This window comes from Urtica dioica, chromosome 6 (genome assembly GCF_054948205.1).
Source record: "Urtica dioica subsp. dioica isolate 48M chromosome 6, U.dioica_male_clone48M_v1_H2, whole genome shotgun sequence".
NCBI lineage: Eukaryota > Viridiplantae > Streptophyta > Magnoliopsida > Rosales > Urticaceae > Urtica > Urtica dioica.
In genome coordinates this window covers 2,271,117-2,292,202 of record NC_142761.1, presented here as the reverse complement: position 1 = coordinate 2,292,202, position 21,086 = coordinate 2,271,117, and the positions used below count along the sequence as shown (strand labels likewise).

The following is a 21,086-nucleotide window of genomic DNA, read 5'->3' as shown; positions in this document are numbered from 1 at the left end:
TGTTCCTTTTTAGGTCTCTATTTTGGCTAAATCATGCAGATGTTTCAAGTGGGAATTTATTCAAAATACATACACATGTATTTACTTTTTGAACAAAAGAAAGGACACCCAATTACTCATAAATTATTTAGTTATTAATGGAATAACTTCTTATAATATAATCACGGATTTAACTCTTGTTCAAATAATGCCCAACATGCCTTTTTGTGCCACCGAATAAACAAGACTTACATATAATATGAAAATAGGATTTTTGGTGCTATCGAATACAGGATAATGACTCTTCTCCATGAGAATTTACAAATAATTGGTATAAAACCAATATGGCAATTTTTAAAGATTGTGCAAAGTATTTGATCCACTGTATACATGTAAAATCTGATATGATATGGCATCTGTACGAAAAAAATGAAAAAGTTTATCATACAAATGTAGGGTATATTTACTTGCCATGAATTTATTTTTTCATTATCTAATGACATTATTTTCATTTTTACATGGACATAGCATCTAAGATATTATGTCACATAGATGATAGATCTGATCTGAAGAAGAGAAATATCTTTTAATGAAGAAGATCGTGATGATGTTATAGACTTTTTTCAAATATATTTAAATTTCTATTTAATGCCTAATTTATTTATCATTTGTTGCATAAAATTTTATGATAGAAAACAAAGTGAAGAAAAACTAATTTTTTACCATATGATTTTTTTTGGTACAGCTATAAGTACAATACCTTGAAAAAGAGGACAAACTCGGAAAATAAATAGTTATTTATTCCATTAATCATTTAATTTATTATTTTATTTTTTTTCTGACAAGAAAGTTTTGAAGTAAACAAATTATTATTTTCTTTTCTTTTCTTCTCAGTTTCCCATAGGGTTGGATCACTAACAATGACGTCAAACTTTTTTGGCTGCTCGATCATACGAATCTCTCTTGATCGGACGGCTGAGAATTTCTCAATCGTTCAGAGCTACACTGATCTTGCCCTCAGTGAATCCAAGCCGGCCTCACTTCTAAATATTTTAATAGTTTAGAAAAAAACATGTGTTAAGAATGTCCATCACAAGTGTGGAAGCACATCCCTTAAAGTGGGACCCACATTACTCTTGTTTTTAGCTTTTAACTATTTTTTTTTTTCAATTTTAATTTTAACCCGTCGGCAGTAAATTAGTGAAAACTTAGGGGTAAAATAGTGAAGAAAAAAAAAAGCAAAGATTATTACAAAGGAAAAATGGAAAGAAAAAAACAAATTAAGAAGTGCATCTTGGCTGTAATATTCCGACTTACCAAAACTGAAAGATTAACCTATAAAAATTAGGATGTTTTTAAATAGAAAAAAAGTTGAAACTTAATTCATGAGCAACAGCAAAGAAAACTAACAAATATTCTCTTATTATTAATTAATTCTTTAATATTTTCCAAGTTCCAACTCTTTTTTAATTTGGGGACTAATTTAGATAAAAGCTTTTAAAAAGACCCCACTATTTTCCGTTTATTCAATTTAAAGCCCCATTTTTACGTTTCTAGATTTGTTAATACAATGATATCATGGTGTATTATATATACACACACATATTATTATTTTATTTTTTCCTCTCTTCTCTTCAGTTCTCTCTTTTCGTTTTTTTTCTTTCTTTACCTTCTCTTCAACCACATTAAGTTTCTTCTTCGATTTGTTGATCTGCTTCCCCAACATGTTGGTCTCGATCTTTCTCTTTAATAGTCACTGAGGATCCTCTAGAGAGAGAAAGAGAGAGAGAGAGAGAGAGAAAGAAAGAGAGAGAGGATTTTACAGTGGTGTGACTGTGATTATCTCAGAGACGATGGTGATGATGATGATGACGACGATAAGAAAGCTGAAAAAATAAATAAAAAGAAGCGTTCTTTTTCTAATTTCTTGTGATTTCTTTTTACTTCCTTATTTATCCTCTTTCATCTTCGTCTTTGTTCAAGTGATTCGCTGAGAAATTAGATTATGGGTGGGTGTTTTCCTTGCTTCGGATCGTCTGATAATGAGAACAAGAAAGACGAGAATGGTGCGAAGGAATTGAAAAAGAAGGATTCAGTCAAAGAAGCCACGACTGGCCAGTCTAACCATGTCACCAGAACCACCTCAGGTTTTCATATAAAAAAAATCCAATCTTTTTTACTTTGCTTTGTATCGGAACTCGATATCGTTTCTGGGATTTTCCGTTCGAGGTAGTTCCGTTCATGGGTTCGATTGGTTTCTGCTGAATTGTGAGTTTTTTTTTTTTGGGCGGGTGTTTTTTTTTTTTTGTGACTGGGCTTTGATAGGAGTTTGATCTGGTACTTCAACTCTAGGGTTGGCTTGGCTGTGTTGTTATTGCTTCTTGGGTTTAGCCTCTGATGAACTGGGATTTTGGTATCTATGTTTGTAATGTCTTGATTTTGATTCTGTTAAAAGCTGTGTTCTGAAACCGTTTGTTGGATATCGAAAAATCTGATTCTTTTCTTACGTTTTTCTCTTCTGTTGATGAAACTTTGGGTCGTTTGTACCGATGGTCGCTTTTTGAAGTTAGGTTTTTTATATGATGTCTTGTATGATCTAATAAAGAGATGTAATGTGGTAAATGAGAACAATTCTGATATTCCGGCCACTCTTAGAATCTTGTTTATTTTTTTTTACAGATAAATCGAGATCAAGAAGTAGCTCGGAGCTCAAGAAGGAGTCTTCGATGCCGAAAGAAGGACCGACGGCCCATATAGCTGCACAGACATTTACATTCCGAGAACTCGCTGCCGCGACCAAGAATTTCAGACCCGAGTCTTTATTGGGCGAAGGAGGGTTCGGCCGCGTCTACAAAGGTCGATTGGAGAGCACTGGCCAGGTTTAAAAAAAAAAAAAAAATCAATATTTTTCCATTTTCGAACCGTAATTATGTGTTTGGATTACGTGTATTAAATCCTTTTTTTCTCTCTCTCTCTCTCTCTCTCTCTCTCTCTCAGGTAGTTGCAGTGAAACAGCTCGATCGTAACGGGCTTCAAGGGAATCGGGAGTTTTTGGTGGAGGTTCTTATGCTAAGCCTGTTACACCATTCCAACCTCGTCAACCTCATCGGGTATTGCGCCGATGGAGACCAACGTCTTCTCGTCTACGAGTTCATGCCTTTGGGATCTTTGGAGGATCACTTGCATGGTACGATCACGAATATCTCTTCTTACCGCGTATCGATTTAGTCTTTCTAAGAAAGTGGAATCAGAAAATCATAACGCATTTATTACATGTTCTTCGCAATAACGTATCTGATGTCCCATTAGGAAAAAAAAAATCAGTTGAAATTTTTATTACTTTATTCTAGATAGAACCACCTAAGTAAGGCTTGATCCGAATCTAAGACCGTACTTTTCTTATGGTGGTTAATTATAACATGTGAAGTTGAATCGGAACCAAAATGCATTTATTACGTGTTCTTCCCAAAACCGTATTTAAAGTCCCATCCCGAACGAAAGAAAGAAAAAAAAAAGATAAAATTACCTTAATCCGAATCTAAGACCAATTATCCACTCTTTAGAGGAAAGCCTGTAAATATGGTAAAAGACAAATTTTTGGGGTGTTTTTTATTTTATTTTATTTTTATTTTAAGATGCATTTAACGTAGATTACGTACGTTATGAATAAACATACTTTTGACTGCTTTTTACCATTAAATACGCTCATTCATGTCGGCTTGTTACGTTGAGTAAGGCCGGTCGTGTCGACTTGTACCATTGAATGTAAACATCCGTGTCTCTTGTACCGTTAAATCCACGCACGCGTGTCGAGCTGTATTTAGGAAAAGTAAAAAAATATATATGTGGTAAGAATGATTGACCAGAGAAGGTAGAAAGTAAACTGCGAGGAAAGGGAAGTTACTAGGAAGTTATAGAATTGTTAAAACGGATTATTGAATTTTTCTATAAGTTGAGTTAAGTTAAGTCGAAAAGTGAAGCAAAGCATGGTTAGCAAGTAAACCTAAATCAAGTAATAATTTAGTTCTGAGGAATAATTAAACATATATGATATTCTTTCAGCAATGGTTATTGCTATCTCAGTTATTAACCAGAACTTGTCTTATCAGCGACATCACGACTTGAAAAGCCATATACTTTAACTCTTGTTCAATTGAAATTTCTAGCTTTTAAGAGAACTTGTCTTATTTTTCTGAACTAGTGTCTGTAAAACATCAAACTTAAACTGTAAGGATTCAAGGAATATGAATTATAATAATGAGTGGATAATTAGGAGATTTATAAATATGAGTGATTCGGGTAGAAGAAAGGGCATGTGAATTGCAATGAAATTGTATTCCATATATCCTAATTTCTATTAGTAAAAATGCTTGCAATTGCTTTGTGTATTGACGATGGATTAGATCTCCCGGGAGACAAGGAGGCTCTGGATTGGAACACGAGGATGAAGATCGCGGCCGGCGCAGCAAAGGGTTTGGAGTATCTCCACGACAAAGCCAACCCGCCGGTCATTTACAGAGACTTGAAGTCTTCCAACATTCTCCTCGACGAGGGATTTCACCCGAAACTCTCCGACTTTGGGCTCGCCAAGCTCGGCCCGGTCGGAGACAAGACCCACGTGTCGACACGTGTCATGGGGACCTACGGGTACTGCGCGCCCGAGTACGCCATGACCGGTCAACTCACTCTCAAGTCCGATGTTTATAGTTTCGGGGTCGTCTTCCTCGAACTCATCACCGGACGCAAGGCCATCGACAACACCCGAGCCCACGGAGAGCACAACCTCGTTGCCTGGGTAAGTCTTGAAATTCGACTTTATTTATTTATTTTTATTCAAGCTGGCCCTTCATGTATAAGAAACTTGTTACTTATTTTCCCTCAGAAGTTTACAAAGTTTTGTACTTCCGAGGCCAACTTGAATAAAGATCCAAACTTTGAGGTCACTCGTGAGACTCATTTCTTATATATATATTTTTTAACGGCTTTTTGGTGCAAACTAGTTTTTGAATGTGTAAATATATTTTATAGTTTAGGGACCGAATCATCAGTCGCCTAATAATTCAATGACCATTTGAAAAGAAGGGTTAGCTCAGTTCGAGTTACGACAAAAACAAAGTTTTTTACTTTTGTGGCCGGGTTGAAAAAAGGCCCAAACTTTGAGGTCACTTGTCAGATTTGTAATTTTTTTTTTTAACAGCTTTTTAGTGCAAACTAGTATTTGAATTTGTAAATATGTTTTATGTTTAGGGATCAAAATATCACTCGCCTAATAATCCAGGGACCATTTAACAAGAGGAAGCTATAGCTCGGTTCGAGTCACCTCAAATACACAAATTTAAAAAGTTCGGGTTTTTTTTTTTTTTTTTTTTTGCAGGCTCGTCCGCTGTTCAAGGACCGTCGGAAGTTCCCGAAGATGGCGGACCCGCTTCTCCAAGGGCGATACCCGATGCGAGGCCTCTACCAAGCCCTCGCGGTGGCGGCGATGTGTCTCCAAGAGCAGGCGGCCACGAGGCCTCTGATCGGAGACGTGGTGACGGCTCTGACGTATCTCGCGTCCCAAACCTACGACCCCAACGCCCTCGCAAGCCGAGTCGGCTCGTCCACTCCGAGGAGCCGAGAGGGCTTGGATAGCCCGTCGGAGGCGCGCCGCAACAACAACAACAACAACGGGTCTCCTTCGGCGTTCAGAAACTCTCCCGATTTCCGGCGGAGGGACGCGGGGCCCGGGGCCGAGCTGGGCCGGATCGAGACCGGGTCGGGGCGGAGGTGGGGCTTGGAGGACTTGGAGCGGGGCGGGTCGCAGAGGGACAGCCCCGGGAGCGGCGGAGGGAGAGCGAGGAACCGAGACCTCGACAGAGAGAGAGCCGTGGCCGAGGCTAAGGTGTGGGGAGAGAATTGGAGGGAGAAGAAGCGGGCCACCACCACGGCCATGGGGAGCTTCGACGCTACGAACGAGTAGGAGAGGAGTGAGAAAGGTTCGAACTTTTTTTTTACTTTTTTTTTTTCTTTGTTGCCGAGTCAATGTTTTTGGTTGGGGGCAAAAGAAATATTTCGGAGGAGGAAGAGGGTCGTCTTTGAAGATTCGAAGAGAAATGTGAATATACATCATCGCCGTCGTTCGTCGTGTCAGTCATTGGTTTATTGGCTTGGTTTTTTTTTTCTTTTTTCGGGTCAGCGTAAGGGTTAATAAGTGGGCTTGTGTTATTCGACATTGACTTTTTTTTTTCTTCCTTGTTAAATACTATTTTGTTGTTGTAGTTGAGTATGGAATTGCTCTTCAGTACCATTATGGTAAAAGGATAGAGAGAGAGAGAGGGAGGGGATTTTCGGGGTAACCGACTTGGGACATTTACAGGCTATCGATCCAGGTCATCGGAATCGGCTTTGGCAACATGTTCATTTATTATATATTTAGGTCTTTTTTTTTCCTTGGGAAGTTCATGTTACAGAGGGTTTTATCATGAGGACAATGTGTAATTTTTGCGCACATATATTAGTTTCTTTCATGGGAAATTTGGTTTGATGGCTATGATTTTTGTTTGTCCATTCATACAATGAGTTTTTTTTTGGGGGGGGTTTACATGAGGATAGGAAAGAAACAAAAAAAATTGGAAGAAAAAAAACAGTAATAGCAAATTGCATTCAAAATTTATTCCAATGGTCTTGACATTTCCTGACTTTTGACAATGACTTGACTACGTTCATCATAATTTCGTTTACATAAAAACCTAGGCAATTCATAAACCTTAATGGGACCATAGTAAGTACTATAATGCTCTTATTAGATTTTCAAATTGGAAGCTATAAAGGTGCCACATGTGTGATGCTCAGTATTTTTCTTTTGATGGATGTTGCCGTGATGCTTTAGTTCACTATAGCTTACTATAGTTTTAAAACTTGGTGTACTTAAATTAAGGTCATTGAAAAGTAAACAAATAATTAAGATTTAATTATAATATCGACTTCCTCATGCTCTAAAACATAAAAGTTTATGTTGATTTACATATTACCTTAATTTCACAAAATATGAAGCCGTGATTTAATTTTTTAGAAATTAAGTTAGATTAATATAGAACAAAAATAAAAACCATTCCATTCGCAAATAGATATAAGTAACCATTCCTAGTCTACAAAGCCTTTAAGTCACTGGCCTAAACTGTAATATTTCTTTATATGTCCGTTGGTAGAAGAGGCATGGGAAAACTCTCCGTTTAAGGCAATCTATGATCGTTTAACGATCAGAACCGCGAGCTTTGGGATATCATTATGGGCATTCGAGGTGTCTCTCTCTCTCTCTTCCTTGAACTTTGGTTTACTTGCAATTATGCTCTGGGGAATTTGGAATTGCCGCAACAAACTCGTCCACGAAAATAAAAAGCCGGAATTGTTCGATAAGGCGGTCCAATTCTAATTATCCGGTGATCTGGTCTCCGCCGAGGCTAGGAACGTGGAAGCTCAACGTCGACTTGATCATGTGAGAAGCGAATTAGGTTTGTATCAGATACTCGTTATAATAGGCTTCAATTGATCCTTTGGACACAGGTATGTTCTGTTTTAGCCGCGGAGCTCGCTGAAGCCCATTTTAAAGTGTGACCAGACGAGCCTCAGATACAACCACCTAATCCGCTTCTCGCGTGATCAGCTCTAAAGTCGGCGTCGACATTGAGCTTCCACATTCCAAGCCTGTCGAAAGGAGCTCAATTGAATGATATCTTAGAGCTAAGTTCTCGTAATTGTTTCTCATTTGTTAAGCAAACTCGAAATATGCATTTCCGGGTTTTAACTCATTGTTTCCTACTTGGTTTGATAATTCCCCTGCTTGTAATACTGATACCTTGTTAGCCGATTTGGCTCCAGTTCTTTTGAGTGCTAATAAAGCTTCTTTCGCTCAAAAAAATATAATATCAGATGTTTTAATTTTTATTTTACATCGGCCAAATTTTTTACCCCAAATATACCATAAAATCAAGTTTTTCCATTAAATAAAATAAGAAGTCAGGGTAGCTTTTGCTCTTTAACATCAACCAAACCACCATGGAATGATTATGGAAATTTAATGATAACACATAATATATTTGTATCTGGCTATTAGGTGATGTGAGAAAAAGCCAGAACGACGCTGAAAAGCTAATATCCTATTGATACATTGAAAAAGCAAAGCAAAAGTGAGTAGTTTCACATCTCTAATTAATGTTTGCTACAATTCATTCATTTATACAGCTTTCTAAACTCCCATTCTGACCAACATAAAAGTTCTGAACCCTAATAAGATCACCTCTCTAATAAAGATCATCTCTCTAGAACCATTAGAAGGGGAAAATACCCAGAGAGAGACTGGCAAAAACTAACTTCACTCGAGTATTGTCACTTCCTTCTCTTTCCCTGACAAAAATAGACACCGATCGGAATTTAGTCATCTAATAGTTTTGGGGTTTCCAGTTTTGCGTGTGCGAAAGCTTACCGAGGTGTTGCAATAGTCATCCATGGTTAATTGCTTCCTCTTCTTCAGAGATGGGCTCTCGCTAGCTTGGCGAGGCATCGAGCGCTTCGATGGCGTCGTCATGCTCTGAAAAGTTCAAGGATAAAACATTATAGCACAAAACTAATCCAATGTGGAATTTCCTTGTCTAAATTAGACGGTACTATAATACATTGGAGATGCTCTAAGAATTTGATTTCTTTAAGAAGAAACCCATCAGAATTGAAAAGAAAGAACAGACCTTGGCTAGCTTCTTCTCTTTGCGGGCCTGTCTCTCCCGTTCGTCGTATTCTTGGTTCTCTTTCTCCACTAGACGGATCAGCGTATCGCATCTCCTCGCGAGTTCCTGAGTGGTGCGAGACTTGACAAACCAATCGAAACGGAACAGAGGCGATGTTCGAAATGCTGCCTTTAGCTCATCCCAGTTTCCGTACCCCAGTTTGTGGACCATGCAGATCTGGATTTTGAGGATAAAATCTTTGTTAGATTTATAAAATATACCATTACCAAAGTCTAATAAGAGGGTATGAGAGGATTTGTCAAGGTCAATTAGTGCAGAAATTAAATTAATAGCCTGCAGGAGCTCGAACATACCATGAAACGATCACATTCTTCGTTGTACAACTTTCCTTTGTTCTGACCATATTGGATTTTCAGTTCCAGCCAAGGATTTTTGTAGCGGTCGAGCTTCTTTCCAATTGCTTTCATAATCTCATCTTTCCGAGATATCCTTGCTTCACCTCTTTCGATGTTTTTGATGATGCGATCATAATCTGATGGGGTTGTTTAGAATAAAGAGACATTAATTTATTATGCAACATGAGAAACACACAATGACATATAATTCTAGAAGAAAGAAAATGTAAATCGAAGCAGAGGTTATTTTTACGATCTAACTTCACATTTGTATAGCATTATACATAACACTGGGGACCACGCAAAGTGTTCGCATTCAAATAACACTGACATTAAGATGAGACTTGCAATGACTTACCATTCAATTCCTTGTATCTTTCTTTAAACACTTTGGCATATCTTTCAACTTCTTCCTCTGTTTTTCCTTCCATTTCAGATGCAATGCCTTTTATGTCATTCCGGCCATACTTCTCACAGGCCCTAATGAATGTATTGAAATCTCTTCGACTCCATGATGAGAAACCCTGCACATTTAGAGTTCAGTTTTTTTTTTCTCAGTGAGTAAATAAATAAAAAGCCTACACAAAGATCACTAAAAAATCGATAAAGTCCACTTACATCCTCTAATAGTCGTTCTTTCTCCTCTAACTCCTCAGCAGTCAAAGGATCTCCAACCTCTAATAAATTCATAAAAAAAGGTATTGAGAGATGAAGAAAAGAGAAACCATCCCAAAGAGAGCAAGGAACAAAAACCCATAACAGTTAGTAAAATGGAAACATATTACCTTCAGGTTCTTCAACCTCTATTGTATCCTTCAATTGATTCTTCTGGTGTGTTTGCTGCAAGTAGTGTCAAACAATTAGTATAACTAACAACGCCACTAATCATCGTATTGTAACGAGAGGATGTCGAAGAGTAAAGAAACTAAGTTAGACTCACCATGAGAAAACGAACTTCTTTTTCATAAAGCTCACTCAGTCGCTGAGTGTTAAAAAACTGGAAATCATGCCTATGTAAAGGTGGTAATAACACATCAGTATTTACTTTGCAAAAGGATTTTTCAATAATTTGTATGGAACATTACAAACCAATCAGAATGGAATCATTTAAAAGGTACTTACAGTTGAGGCATGCGGGGAATTCTAGGCTCTCTAGGTTTTGCAGGACCACCTTGTCGCATGGTTTGCTTAAAGTATTCAGATTCCGAGTAACTAGTAAAAAAATGAACAAAAGGTCAATATATCATGCATAACCGAAACACTTCACACTAGTTAATAATAGAGTAATATTATTACTTGCGCTTCCTCTCCCTTTTTGGTGGCTCGATCCAGTTGTCACTAACAATTTTCTTGAAGTCGAACTTGTCATCCTTTACCACATAATAAAAACATAATACACATTAGAGAGAAAGATTAAAAAAAATATGATAATCAATGCGAATTTCTTATAATATACAAGGATTATACCTTTTCGTCGTCAAAATCATATAATTCAGCAGCTGCAAAAAGATACAAAAGGTTGAGGAATATAACAATCATGAAAATATGAAGGTATGAACTCTAACAGAAAGAGCTTTGAGACGGTCATTGACGTACTATCGTCCATTTTAAATTTGATGGCATCTTCAGTAAACTTCTTCATTTTTGCATCGAGCTCGGCTGTCGCCTCTTCTCCCTTTGCTATAATCCTGTCTATGTCTTCATCTGTGATTGTGCTGTCTTTGGAACTGAAAACCATTTCAGCCCCAAATCTAACCATCTGAAGAAGCTCGTCTTTGTTAACAGCTGCGTTAAAAGTGTGGTGAACAGATTACTGAGCAGAGTTCTTTATAAAACTTGCATAATCAAAGTGAACAATATTAAAAACCTACTTTTCTGTTCTGCTAGTCGTCCCTGTTGAATCACCAATGCATCAAGTGCGAGCTTCTTATAAGCTCTTTCTATGACTTTCTCCTCAATGGTATACTGTATCAAATGGTCATTAAAAAAAAAAAAGACAATTTAAAAACGCCAAATATTGCTCAACTCAACTGTATGATATAAGACAGACCTCGTGCGTTGACAATTATTAAACAAGAGGGCATTGATGAAGATAGCCATACCTCTGTGCAGAATCTGAAGACTTGGACCTCTTTCTTTTGACCGATCCTATGAGCACGATCCTGAGCTTGTAGATCAACTTGAGGATTCCTACAATCAATACACACGAGTTAACTTGAGGATTGTTGCAGAACTAAAACAAGAACATCAGATGATATAAGGACCCTCACCAGTCACTATCATACAAAATGACAACATCAGCAGTGGCAAGATTAATGCCAAGACCTCCAGCCCTAGTTGATAAGAGAAACACAAATTTCTCACTTCCTGGTTTATTGAAGGCCTCGATGGAAGCATCACGATCATCGCCACCAGTATTTCCGTCAATACGGCAATACAAATATCCACGGAACATCAAATAATCTTCGAGGATATCAAGTAACCTCGTCATCTGAGTCATGTAAACACGGTACATTGGAAACCAGAAATCGGTCACGTGTTTGGAATGATTTAGAAAATCAGTGTGTTTGTATGTAATAAGAAAATAAGTTCCGACCTGTGAAAAGATCAACACCCTTGAGTCACGCTCTTTCAGCTTCGGAAGCAGCTTGTCCAAAAGAACCATTTTACCTACATATCAACATAAAGATAAGCACAATCTCGATTGGAAATACTCATAAACTAATAAAAAGGGAAACGATATATACCAGCATTTTCTACAAGATGTGTCCCCGTAGTGTAAGGAGGGCCAGGTTCAGCCCCTTGGAAAAGGTACGGATGGTTACAACATTTTCGCAACTGCATTGCGATATTCAAAAGCCTTTTACGTTCTCCACCAGCATTAACAACTTCAAGGTCTTTCTGCAGCAAAGCCTTATAGTACGATTTTTGCATCTGGGACATTCCTACTTTGAGGATGGTTTCCTTTTTTGGGGGTAATCCTTTCTCAACATCAGACTTCAGTCTTCGAAGAAGAAATGGCCGAAGAACCTTGACAACAAGAAGATACCATATCGCATCAGAATGGAAATAATACCAACACCTCATTTTTCAAGTTCGTACAAGCGGGGTGAATTACTTAGAGAGAATTTGAGGGTTGCAAAAGTCAAGACTCACCTTGTGAAGCTGTTGCACAACCTCTTGCTGGTCGTTTTCACCAGAAATTTGAAACCATTCATCGAACGTCTCAGCTGAGCTAAATATTTCTGGCAGCAGAAAGTTAAGCAGAGACCAGAGCTCATGAAGATTGTTCTGCATACAAGGATTACCATCAGAAACTGTATACCAACTTGAAAGAGATTTTCAGCTGAGCTTTGAGGATATCCAAAGTGAAAAGTATACCTGAAGTGGTGTTCCAGTAATCAATAGGCGATAGTTCGTACTATACAGCCTCATTGTTTTGGAAAGCAAAGAGTTCTCATTCTTGATTCGATGGGCTTCATCGATGATGATGTATCTCCAACTGAATCGGCGCAAGCTTGTCTTCTCTTTAATGGCCATTTCAAAACTTGTGACACAGACATCAAACTTCCCAGCAACAAGCAAATCCTCTCGTATATGTTTCTGCAGATTATTACAAATGAAGGAACATTACATATAGGGGGTCTAAACACAATGATACAAAATCAGAGACGAGCCAAAGTAAAGGTACCCTTTCATCAGGATTTCCAAGAAACTTCACAGCCCGGAGAGTCGGGCAGAACCGTCTGATTTCATTCATCCAGTTTCCAAGAGTTGACTTAGGAGCAACCACCATATGAGGACCGGTGATTCCCCTGAACTCGTGTAGGTAACCCATCAGTGAAATAGTCTGTAGCGTTTTACCAAGACCCTGATATTTCAGAAAAAAAAACCCAGTTATAAACATACAGAAGGAAAAAAAAAACATATATATGAATATTAGAAACCTACTTTCGTTACGTGAGTGACTGTTTACTGATCGTAAATACAAGAAAAACAAGATGTTGCAGAACTAACCTAGAAGAACAACCAATAAAGAAAAAGAAAGCATACGCATAATCAAATTATCACTCTAAATTACATACCATTTCATCAGCTAGGATTCCATTAATACCATTCTCGTACAGCCTAATAAGCCAATTCAGTCCAGCCAACTGGTAGTCTCTCATCTTTCCCTGTATACCTACACAAAAACAAAGAAAAATCAGACTTTTCGGTTCACAGAAATACAAAAAATATGGGTGACTCCCAAGCTTACAAGAAGGTTGGGTCAAAAGCCTCGTGTTTCCCGTCCCAGATAAACCGTCTTCTTCTTCCTTAAGGCATTCTTCATCTTCTTCCTCTTCAGTTAATTTCGATGCATGGCGACCCCTGAATCAAACAGACATGTGAGAACATAGTTAAAAAAATAGATACTTTCAAGTCTAAAGAAAACAACAAAACACTCATGGAAAAAAAAAGAGTGCCAAACAAACCTTCCCTTTGCCTTCTTTTGTGAAGAAGAGGAATCGCCTTTGGCAAAGTGAGCGAAGAGCTCGGTTTGTTGCAGGAGGTAGTTCAATCGCCCTTTTCCTCTATTGTTCTGTGAAAAATACAAACAAAAACACCAAACGCAAAAAGAGCTTATTTCAAGTGATCAATGGGTAAATGTAGAAAATGAAACATCACACCCAAATCCAACAGACCATATCAGCGTCTATAGCAGCATTTTGGGAATCCAAAATCTCTTGAATCTTCTGTTTCTTTAATATCTGCATTTCTTTAAGCCGTGCTCTTTCACGCTTGCTAACTTCACCACTAACGTTCTCTGTCTCCTGTGAATGATTGTGGCCATCATATAAACCAGTCAGAAATCAACAATTCGAGAATAACTGTTTTTTAAAAATGCCTAACCCTACACCGCCAAAATCCGAGACAATACTAACCTCATCTTCGTCGTCGTCCTCTTCCGCGGCGGCGACACCGTCTTCTTCGTCGGAACCCGGCGAGTTATCGTCATCGCCGGAGCGAGCGACGGCCTCGAGCTCCTCCTCGTCTTCCGGTCCGATCTGATCGTTGATCTGTTCCTCTTCCGATGCGGACTGACTCGAGCTCTCGGAGACACCGTCGTCGGACGAGACCGGGCGTTTCGACGGTTTCGCCATGAAAACGGGAAGCTTCTCTCTCTCTCTCTCTCGGATCGAGGGTTTCCGTCAAAAGAGAGAAAGGGATTTCTATTTTTTTTTTCTGTCACTCTTTCTTTTTTGTATTTCGCAAAGAAATTTTAATGTATAATCGTTGGGAGATTTATAACCGTCGGATTCGGAGATGTGAGATAGGTTATATATATTTATTTACTTATTGTTTTGGGCGAGATTAAGCTCTTTTTTTTTTCCTTTCCCGCCATGAGAGGGAAATATTGAATTCCCGCCCTGTGAGAATAAATGGGCTCGAGCCCAGTACTTCTGAGAGCTGAGAGAGGTATGGGTTTTTTTTTTTATCCTTAACAGCCTCATATTGGAAAACATTCAAAAATGTACCATTAAAAGATCGTGATTTCCTGAATATCTCTAATTTTAAAACTATTCCATCAGTATCTAATCTTTAGTTTCAAATGACTTTGTCCTTATAAAAAATGAAATTTTAAACAAATAGGAACATGAACATTCAAATGAAAATGTAAGAAGTGAAATAAAGTCCAAAAACAATATAAAAAAAAAAAATTGTTGTATATTTGAGGTATTCTCGTAATAAAAAAAAAATTCATTATAAATTATAACGAGAAACGAGGATTTTTCGATTTTTTTTTTGGGAAACTACATAAACACAGCGATTTTGGTTACTTATGAAATTATATATATATATATATATATATATATATATGGTATGTTAACCGTATATTGTATACGTTAAATTTCTTGGACAATAAGTCATGGCCGAAGCAAAACCTAAGAGCAACTGAGAAATAAACAAAGTAAGGGTAAAAATAACCATTCACACTAAAATCCTATGTTTTCGTAATGTAAAACGTTTACTCGTTGTTTTTTTACCAAAAAAAAGCGCTACTAGATGTAATTTCCACGTTTACTCGTTGTTTTTTACCAAAAAAAAAACACGCTACTAGATGTAATTTCCACGTTTTTATAAATGAGTTAGCTATTTACTTTCACAATTTGTTTTTTCTATTTTAGGATGTAGCTCGTCACAACTATGAGTTTCTTAGAGCAACTCCACCCATAGAGGTGTCAAATTTAGACATGTCACTAAAAATATTTAAAAAAAATTCATCATTTTTTTTCATCCACATCATTTTTTGTAACAAATTATAAAATAAACAGTTTAATGTGAATAACACTTATAGTTGTCCAAAGTGAGTCCCACTTTATCACTTTATTATTGTGTTTGCTTATTGGATTGTGGTGTATTCTATTATTTTATTGAATATTTTAAAACAAAGTAATAAGGCAAGCCTTGGTGCTCTCACCGTTTGCCAACATTTGCGGTGAGTCCCAATTACTTCTAATGCAAAAACGACTTAAGGTACTTTTCATTTAATCTCCACATAAGCGTGAGCATGAGAGAACTATACGAGCAATCTCCATTAAAATTGTTGCTCTTTGGTGTAATTTTATGACTCATTTAATATCGCAAAACTATAACTAGGGGTGAAATTGGTTCGGTTCGGTTCGGTTTTGGACCAATTTGAAAACCGAAACCGAATTTTCGGTTTTGAAAATTTCAGACCAATGACCGAACCGAATTGGTCCAAAATCGAAATTCGGTTAACAAGTTTTGTAAAACCGATAACCGGTTTTATAACCGCTTTAAAACTGGTTAACCAGTTTTGAAACCGGTTAACCGATTTCAAAATTGGATGACCAAATTTAAAGATGTTACAATTATCCAAATCGGTTATCCGGTTTTAAAACTGGTTATCCGGTTTCAAAACTGAATAAAAAAAAATCGGTTAAATAACCGATAATCGAATTTTTGAATTTTCAAAACGATAACCGAACCGATTCTTAAATTCGGTTTCGGTTAACCGAACCAAATTTTCGGTTTGATGACGTGGCACCGAATTTCGATTCCGAATCGGTTCGGTTATCGGTTTAACCAATTTTCGGTCAATTTTTGTACACCCCTAACTATAACCGTATTTTTTTTTGTGGTATATTGTCAACACTAGTGGTCGAGTGTGGTTCAACCGTGGCGTTTACTCGAGTCCTGATCTCACGTCCCTAGAAGGTTACACACTTTTCATAAATAGTGTTTTATTTTTAAATATTAGTTACTTGTTCGTTTAATTTGCGCATTTTTGTATATTCAAATGTTTACAATATATTTTGATTGGAGATGAATAATTAGTCTTCAGAGGGAAGACTCTAATTTTTATTATTGTATTCCATCTCTAAAAAGTTTGAAATCATACTTTATTTATTTATCCAAAGTTGTTCCATGTCTGTAAGCTTAGATTTATTTTGACCCATTTTTTATTTTAGGATGAAATTTGTTTGCAATGTTTCAATAAAGATTTACTTTCTCAATAGATGTTTATTTAATATTACGGTTAGATAAATTTCAGACGAAAATTAAATAAAGAAGAAGATAAATACTGATTACTAAAGTCTACTCTTTGTGTGGGACCCACAACCTTATCTAATTTTAAATAAGAATGGCACGCCTCTGCCACGTCAGTAAATTGACATCCGAAATTCCAACACGTCAAGTATGGTCGAATTCCCGTAAATATCCCGCGCTAATACACAATGATAATGCAACCACTACAGCACAACGGTAAATACTTAACTGAAGTAAGGGTAATATCGTCATTGACTCCATATCTAAACGACACCGTTTCTTCTGCCTCCGTCTTCCTTACCATCATTCATGCCATTCGGACCAATTATTCGTCGTATGGGCGTTTCGATTAAAAAAAAACTTATCGGAAGCTTTTTCTCACCAACCAAACACATTAATTATTAATAAACTCCGCCGAAGGAAAAAAAAAAATTAATAATAACTTCGCCGAAGAGAGTAAAAGATTGGGTCTCTCAATAAAATAAATTCTTCACGTTGTGATCGAAGCGAAGGGTCTCTCGGCGGTGAAGAAGAAATCTGATCTTACTAAGGATTTTCCGATCAATCTTTATCCTTCGTGGTAGATTTTTTTTTTCCCGTTGTTTTTTCGGCCCTAATTTGATCGATTAGGGTTTTAGAAATATCGATTTCGTAATTTTCTCCTGTATGCTTGTTTGTTGTATTTGTTTGTATGAATTCTTGTGCTATATAGTGAATAAAAGCAGCGATCTTTTCATCGGGGATTTATTTGGGTTTTTTTTTGGTGCAGAGAATGGAGAGAAATAGATGGCTCGTAGTAGCATTACTTGCGTGCCTTATTTTTTGTTCCGATGGAAGAGGTAAAGCTCTCTTAAACATATATGTTTTGATTTTTCTATGATTCTTGAACTATATTGGCTTTTCATTTTAATTTTGAGAAGGATAAACGAGACTGGCTTATATATCGGTTGAGTTTATAATTGTGTGTGGTCTTTGTGTTTTACATTACAGCACTCAACAGGGTTAAGAATCATGACAAAGTGTATAATCATACACTCACCACTATAATGGTCCATTATGCTTCTGCGGTATGGATTTTTTTTTTTTCATAATAGATACGTTAACTTGGATTTTTTTTCATAATAGATACATCAACTTGGATTTTTTTGTGCTGATTTTGTTTATTTAGTGGATTTAAGATCGCCATGATAATGAAAATGTGGGTGCTATATAGTTCGTATTTTGAGTTGTGACCGAGAAACCCGTTTTTGGCACTGACAGGTTTATATATCGGATCTTACGGAACTTTTTACTTGGACTTGCACAAAGTGCAATGGAGTGACCGAGGTACTTGGAATTGTTTTGTTCACTCATCTTTAACTGTGTAATTAGGTTGATAGAGGAAGCTTTTTGCTTACCTATTACAATTAACGTCAAGGAGAGAGTTTCCCATTGACCAATATTCTGACATCGGTGTAATTTTCATTCAATTGAAACAGGGATTTGAGATGATCGAACTGATTGTTGACGTCCAACATTGCTTACAGGTACTTTATAAACTAACAGAGCTGATTTCTTGGTCTTGAAGTTCAATTAGTTAGTCATATGCTTAGATATGGCCTTCTTTACTTAATTTGTCCTGCTATGATATATCCCCAGGCATTTGTTGGTGTAGCAAAAGATCCTAATGCCATCGTAATCGCGTTCAGAGGAACTCAAGAACACAGGTAAATAGAATCTTCTTTAGATTAAAGTACGCATGTATATTTTCACTAAAAAATAACATTTTTTTAAAGACTTCTCTGATATAAATAGGTGCAAGAACATCAGGAATATAAAAGATATTAGTTGAGAAATCATTGATTTATTCATATTCTGAAATTGTTATTTCTCTGAGTTCAGCTGGGTGACAGTTTGATTTTTCACGGTTCTTTAGAGTAAAGCGTTTTATGATGGCAATGAAGTTTTGTATTTTTATTTCGTATATCATTTATGTTTTTCTAGAATTTTTTTGTTAATTTTTTTCTTGTTATGTATTTTCATGTCACAGCATACAGAATTGGATTGAGGACTTGTACTGGAAACAGCTCGATATAAGCTACCCGGGCATGCCTGATACAATGGTGGGTGATATAAAGAGGCCTTCTTTTTTCGTTCTTGATTTTGTTTTAATACTTAATAAGCTGACTAGTATTTTTATTTTTTTAGGTTCACCATGGGTTTTATAATGCTTACCATATGACAACTATACGCACTTCAGTTCTGAATGCCGTTGCAAAAGCCCAAGAGTTCTACGGAGATTTGGATGTCATCGTGACAGGGCATTCGATGGGCGGGGCTATGGCTTCATTTTGTGGCCTTGATCTAAAAGTATCGATATTTCAAATACGAGAATATCGTGTCTTATCTTTGTCAATTTTCTCTCTTAAAATCGATACTGATATAACGACGGTTTTTCCTCGTTTGTTCGTCAGGTCAGCAATAAATCTCAGAATGTCCAGGTTATAACGTTTGGACAGCCTCGGATTGGTAATGCAGCTTTTGCGACGTACTTTGGGAAAACGCTGCCAAACACGATACGGGTCACAAACAGACGTGATATCGTTCCTCATTTGCCTCCGTACTATTCCTTTTTCCCCCAAAAAACATACCACCACTTTGCAACAGAGGTAAATAAATGTGTTCGATACAATGTTTTTTTTTTCCTCACAGCTTAACAGAGGTAAATTCATCACTTTACTTATTCCTTTAGGTTTGGCTTTACGACATCGGAATGGGAATTCTTTCGTACGGTGTTGAGAAAGTCTGCGATAGAACGGGGGAAGATCCAACGTGTAGCAGGTCGGTTTTTCAAATTAAAATGAAACAAAATGTTTAAGAAATATTATTTCGGAAACTGCTATGAGCAGAAGGAAAAAAAAAAGAAAATTAGAAGCTTTCGACCGGGAAATATAATCCGAGGCTTGAGCTACGTTCTGTTGTGATTCTGTGCAGGTCGGTGCGCGGGACCAGTATAGCGGACCACCTGAATTATTATGGGGTCGAGCTGATGTGTAAGGACTGGCAATCGTGCAGGATCGTGATGGAACCTCCTTTGCTAGAACACGGAAAAACGGACATCGACGGAAATATTTTCTTGTCGAGGGACCCGGGAACGCCCTTAATAAAATTGAATACGCAGAAGATTGAAGTTCAGTGAAAAACCCCGTAGATCACCACCGGATCGCCGAAGGTATTAAGACCCGATACGTGTTTTACGTGTATATATATATTCTTAGACTCCTATAGTGTGTGACTGTGTATGTAAATAAATGAAGATTGGACTATAAGCATTTCACGGTGATATCACTATAAAGCTTTTTATTGTCACTGCAACATCTGAGTGACAGCCCATTTAACTTAGAAATCACAGTAACTTGGAATAACACGCATACTCAATGAATTTAATACAAGCACATGGGCATTTGAGAAAAAAAAAAAATTTATTTATATTTATACTCATTATTGTGGGTTCTTTAGATTTCTCAGTTCGAGTATTTGAAGTTCTATGGAGTCAGCCTGTTTTTTTTTTATAATACGAGTAGCCTTAAATTAATATTCTCTGCTAAAAAGTTACTTATCGTAAATGTTCATATTCTGTAGAGGAAAAATAAAAGAAAAGGCTGAAAATTCTTTGACAAGTAGTAAATGTCTGTCTTGTTTTGACACTAGTTTTGATTCTGCGCGACCAGTAGAGAAAGAAAGTACGATTTTTTTTTTTTTTTTTACCGATTTCTAGTTTTTCAAACGCTTAATTTTCTTAAATACTTGACGAAACTTTCTGCGATGTCTCATATATTCATTGCAGAATTTGCAAAATTTTATAAAACTGTAAGATATTATAGATATGATAGCGTGAAAAAAGAAACACTAAGTTTGAAAAACCGTAATTCTTTATTGTTTTACTATTTGAAATTGTTTAACTTAATGAGAACTAAGTTTGATGAACCGTAAATTCTTCTAAAAAACATCTCGGCTTACCAATCATTTTACGGTTTACCTATGCGCTAACGGTTCATGCTCTGATACGGTTTACCTCAATCCTTGCATTAAACCTCAAAATCTTAGAAAATTACAAAGGAAAAAAAAAAAAAAAAACACACACACACACACACTAATCTTAAGAACTTACTATTGTATGTGCCAATAAACGTCTTAGGTTCTCTTCAACATGTAAATATAAAAACTAAATTTTTATAATTGAATGACAATATGCAAATTTATCGACACGATTTTTCTCTTTCCGTGACTTAAAACTTGCCGGCTGCGGTGGCCGGCATGCAGGCTATTGAGATTATATCGCATTTTTTTTTCTTTACCGTTTTTTAATCTTCTCGCAAGGGTTTTTAATTAGAACAACTTGTTACTAGTGAAGCTTGATGAAAAACCCGGAATCTAAAGATCACCGATCGGATTT

General features: G+C 36.8%; 3 protein-coding genes across 4 annotated transcripts; 2 read left to right on the top strand and 1 right to left on the bottom strand.

Annotated features, from left to right (window-relative positions):
- The first annotated feature begins 1,588 nt into the window (after positions 1-1,588).
- Positions 1,589-6,528, top strand: LOC149392856 (Protein kinase superfamily protein). Of its 2 annotated transcripts, XM_089617601.1 has the most exons (6): positions 1,589-2,126; positions 2,659-2,858; positions 2,977-3,166; positions 4,383-4,774; positions 5,354-5,954; positions 6,238-6,528. In XM_089617601.1, exons 1-5 carry the CDS (start codon positions 1,985-1,987, stop codon positions 5,936-5,938), a joined length of 1,509 nt encoding a protein of 502 aa, XP_089473727.1. In that variant the 5' UTR covers positions 1,589-1,984; the 3' UTR covers positions 5,939-5,954; positions 6,238-6,528. The 2 variants fall into 2 exon arrangements, with proteins under 2 accessions (XP_089473727.1, XP_089473725.1); XM_089617599.1 differs by lacking the exon at positions 6,238-6,528 and having other exon boundaries at positions 5,354-6,183.
- Positions 6,529-7,999: 1,471 nt separating this feature from the next.
- CHR17 (chromatin remodeling factor17) lies at positions 8,000-14,359 on the bottom strand. The gene is made up of 25 exons (XM_089616651.1): positions 14,020-14,359; positions 13,780-13,908; positions 13,570-13,676; positions 13,353-13,465; positions 13,180-13,277; positions 12,786-12,965; positions 12,476-12,697; positions 12,251-12,385; positions 11,842-12,124; positions 11,691-11,764; positions 11,365-11,585; positions 11,197-11,284; positions 10,966-11,059; positions 10,691-10,879; positions 10,562-10,593; positions 10,391-10,464; positions 10,217-10,306; positions 10,035-10,104; positions 9,880-9,934; positions 9,713-9,771; positions 9,453-9,618; positions 9,053-9,231; positions 8,700-8,915; positions 8,441-8,545; positions 8,000-8,361 (listed from the first exon to the last, which is right to left on the bottom strand). Exons 1-25 carry the CDS (start codon positions 14,236-14,238, stop codon positions 8,344-8,346), a joined length of 3,216 nt encoding a protein of 1,071 aa, XP_089472777.1. The 5' UTR covers positions 14,239-14,359; the 3' UTR covers positions 8,000-8,343.
- Positions 14,360-16,977: 2,618 nt separating this feature from the next.
- On the top strand, positions 16,978-19,999 carry LOC149392854 (lipase-like). Its single transcript, XM_089617529.1, has 11 exons — positions 16,978-17,231; positions 17,421-17,490; positions 17,642-17,718; positions 17,912-17,977; positions 18,130-18,177; positions 18,290-18,357; positions 18,681-18,753; positions 18,839-19,000; positions 19,105-19,299; positions 19,383-19,471; positions 19,625-19,999. Exons 2-11 carry the CDS (start codon positions 17,424-17,426, stop codon positions 19,827-19,829), a joined length of 1,050 nt encoding a protein of 349 aa, XP_089473655.1. The 5' UTR covers positions 16,978-17,231; positions 17,421-17,423; the 3' UTR covers positions 19,830-19,999.
- Positions 20,000-21,086: the final 1,087 nt, after the last annotated feature.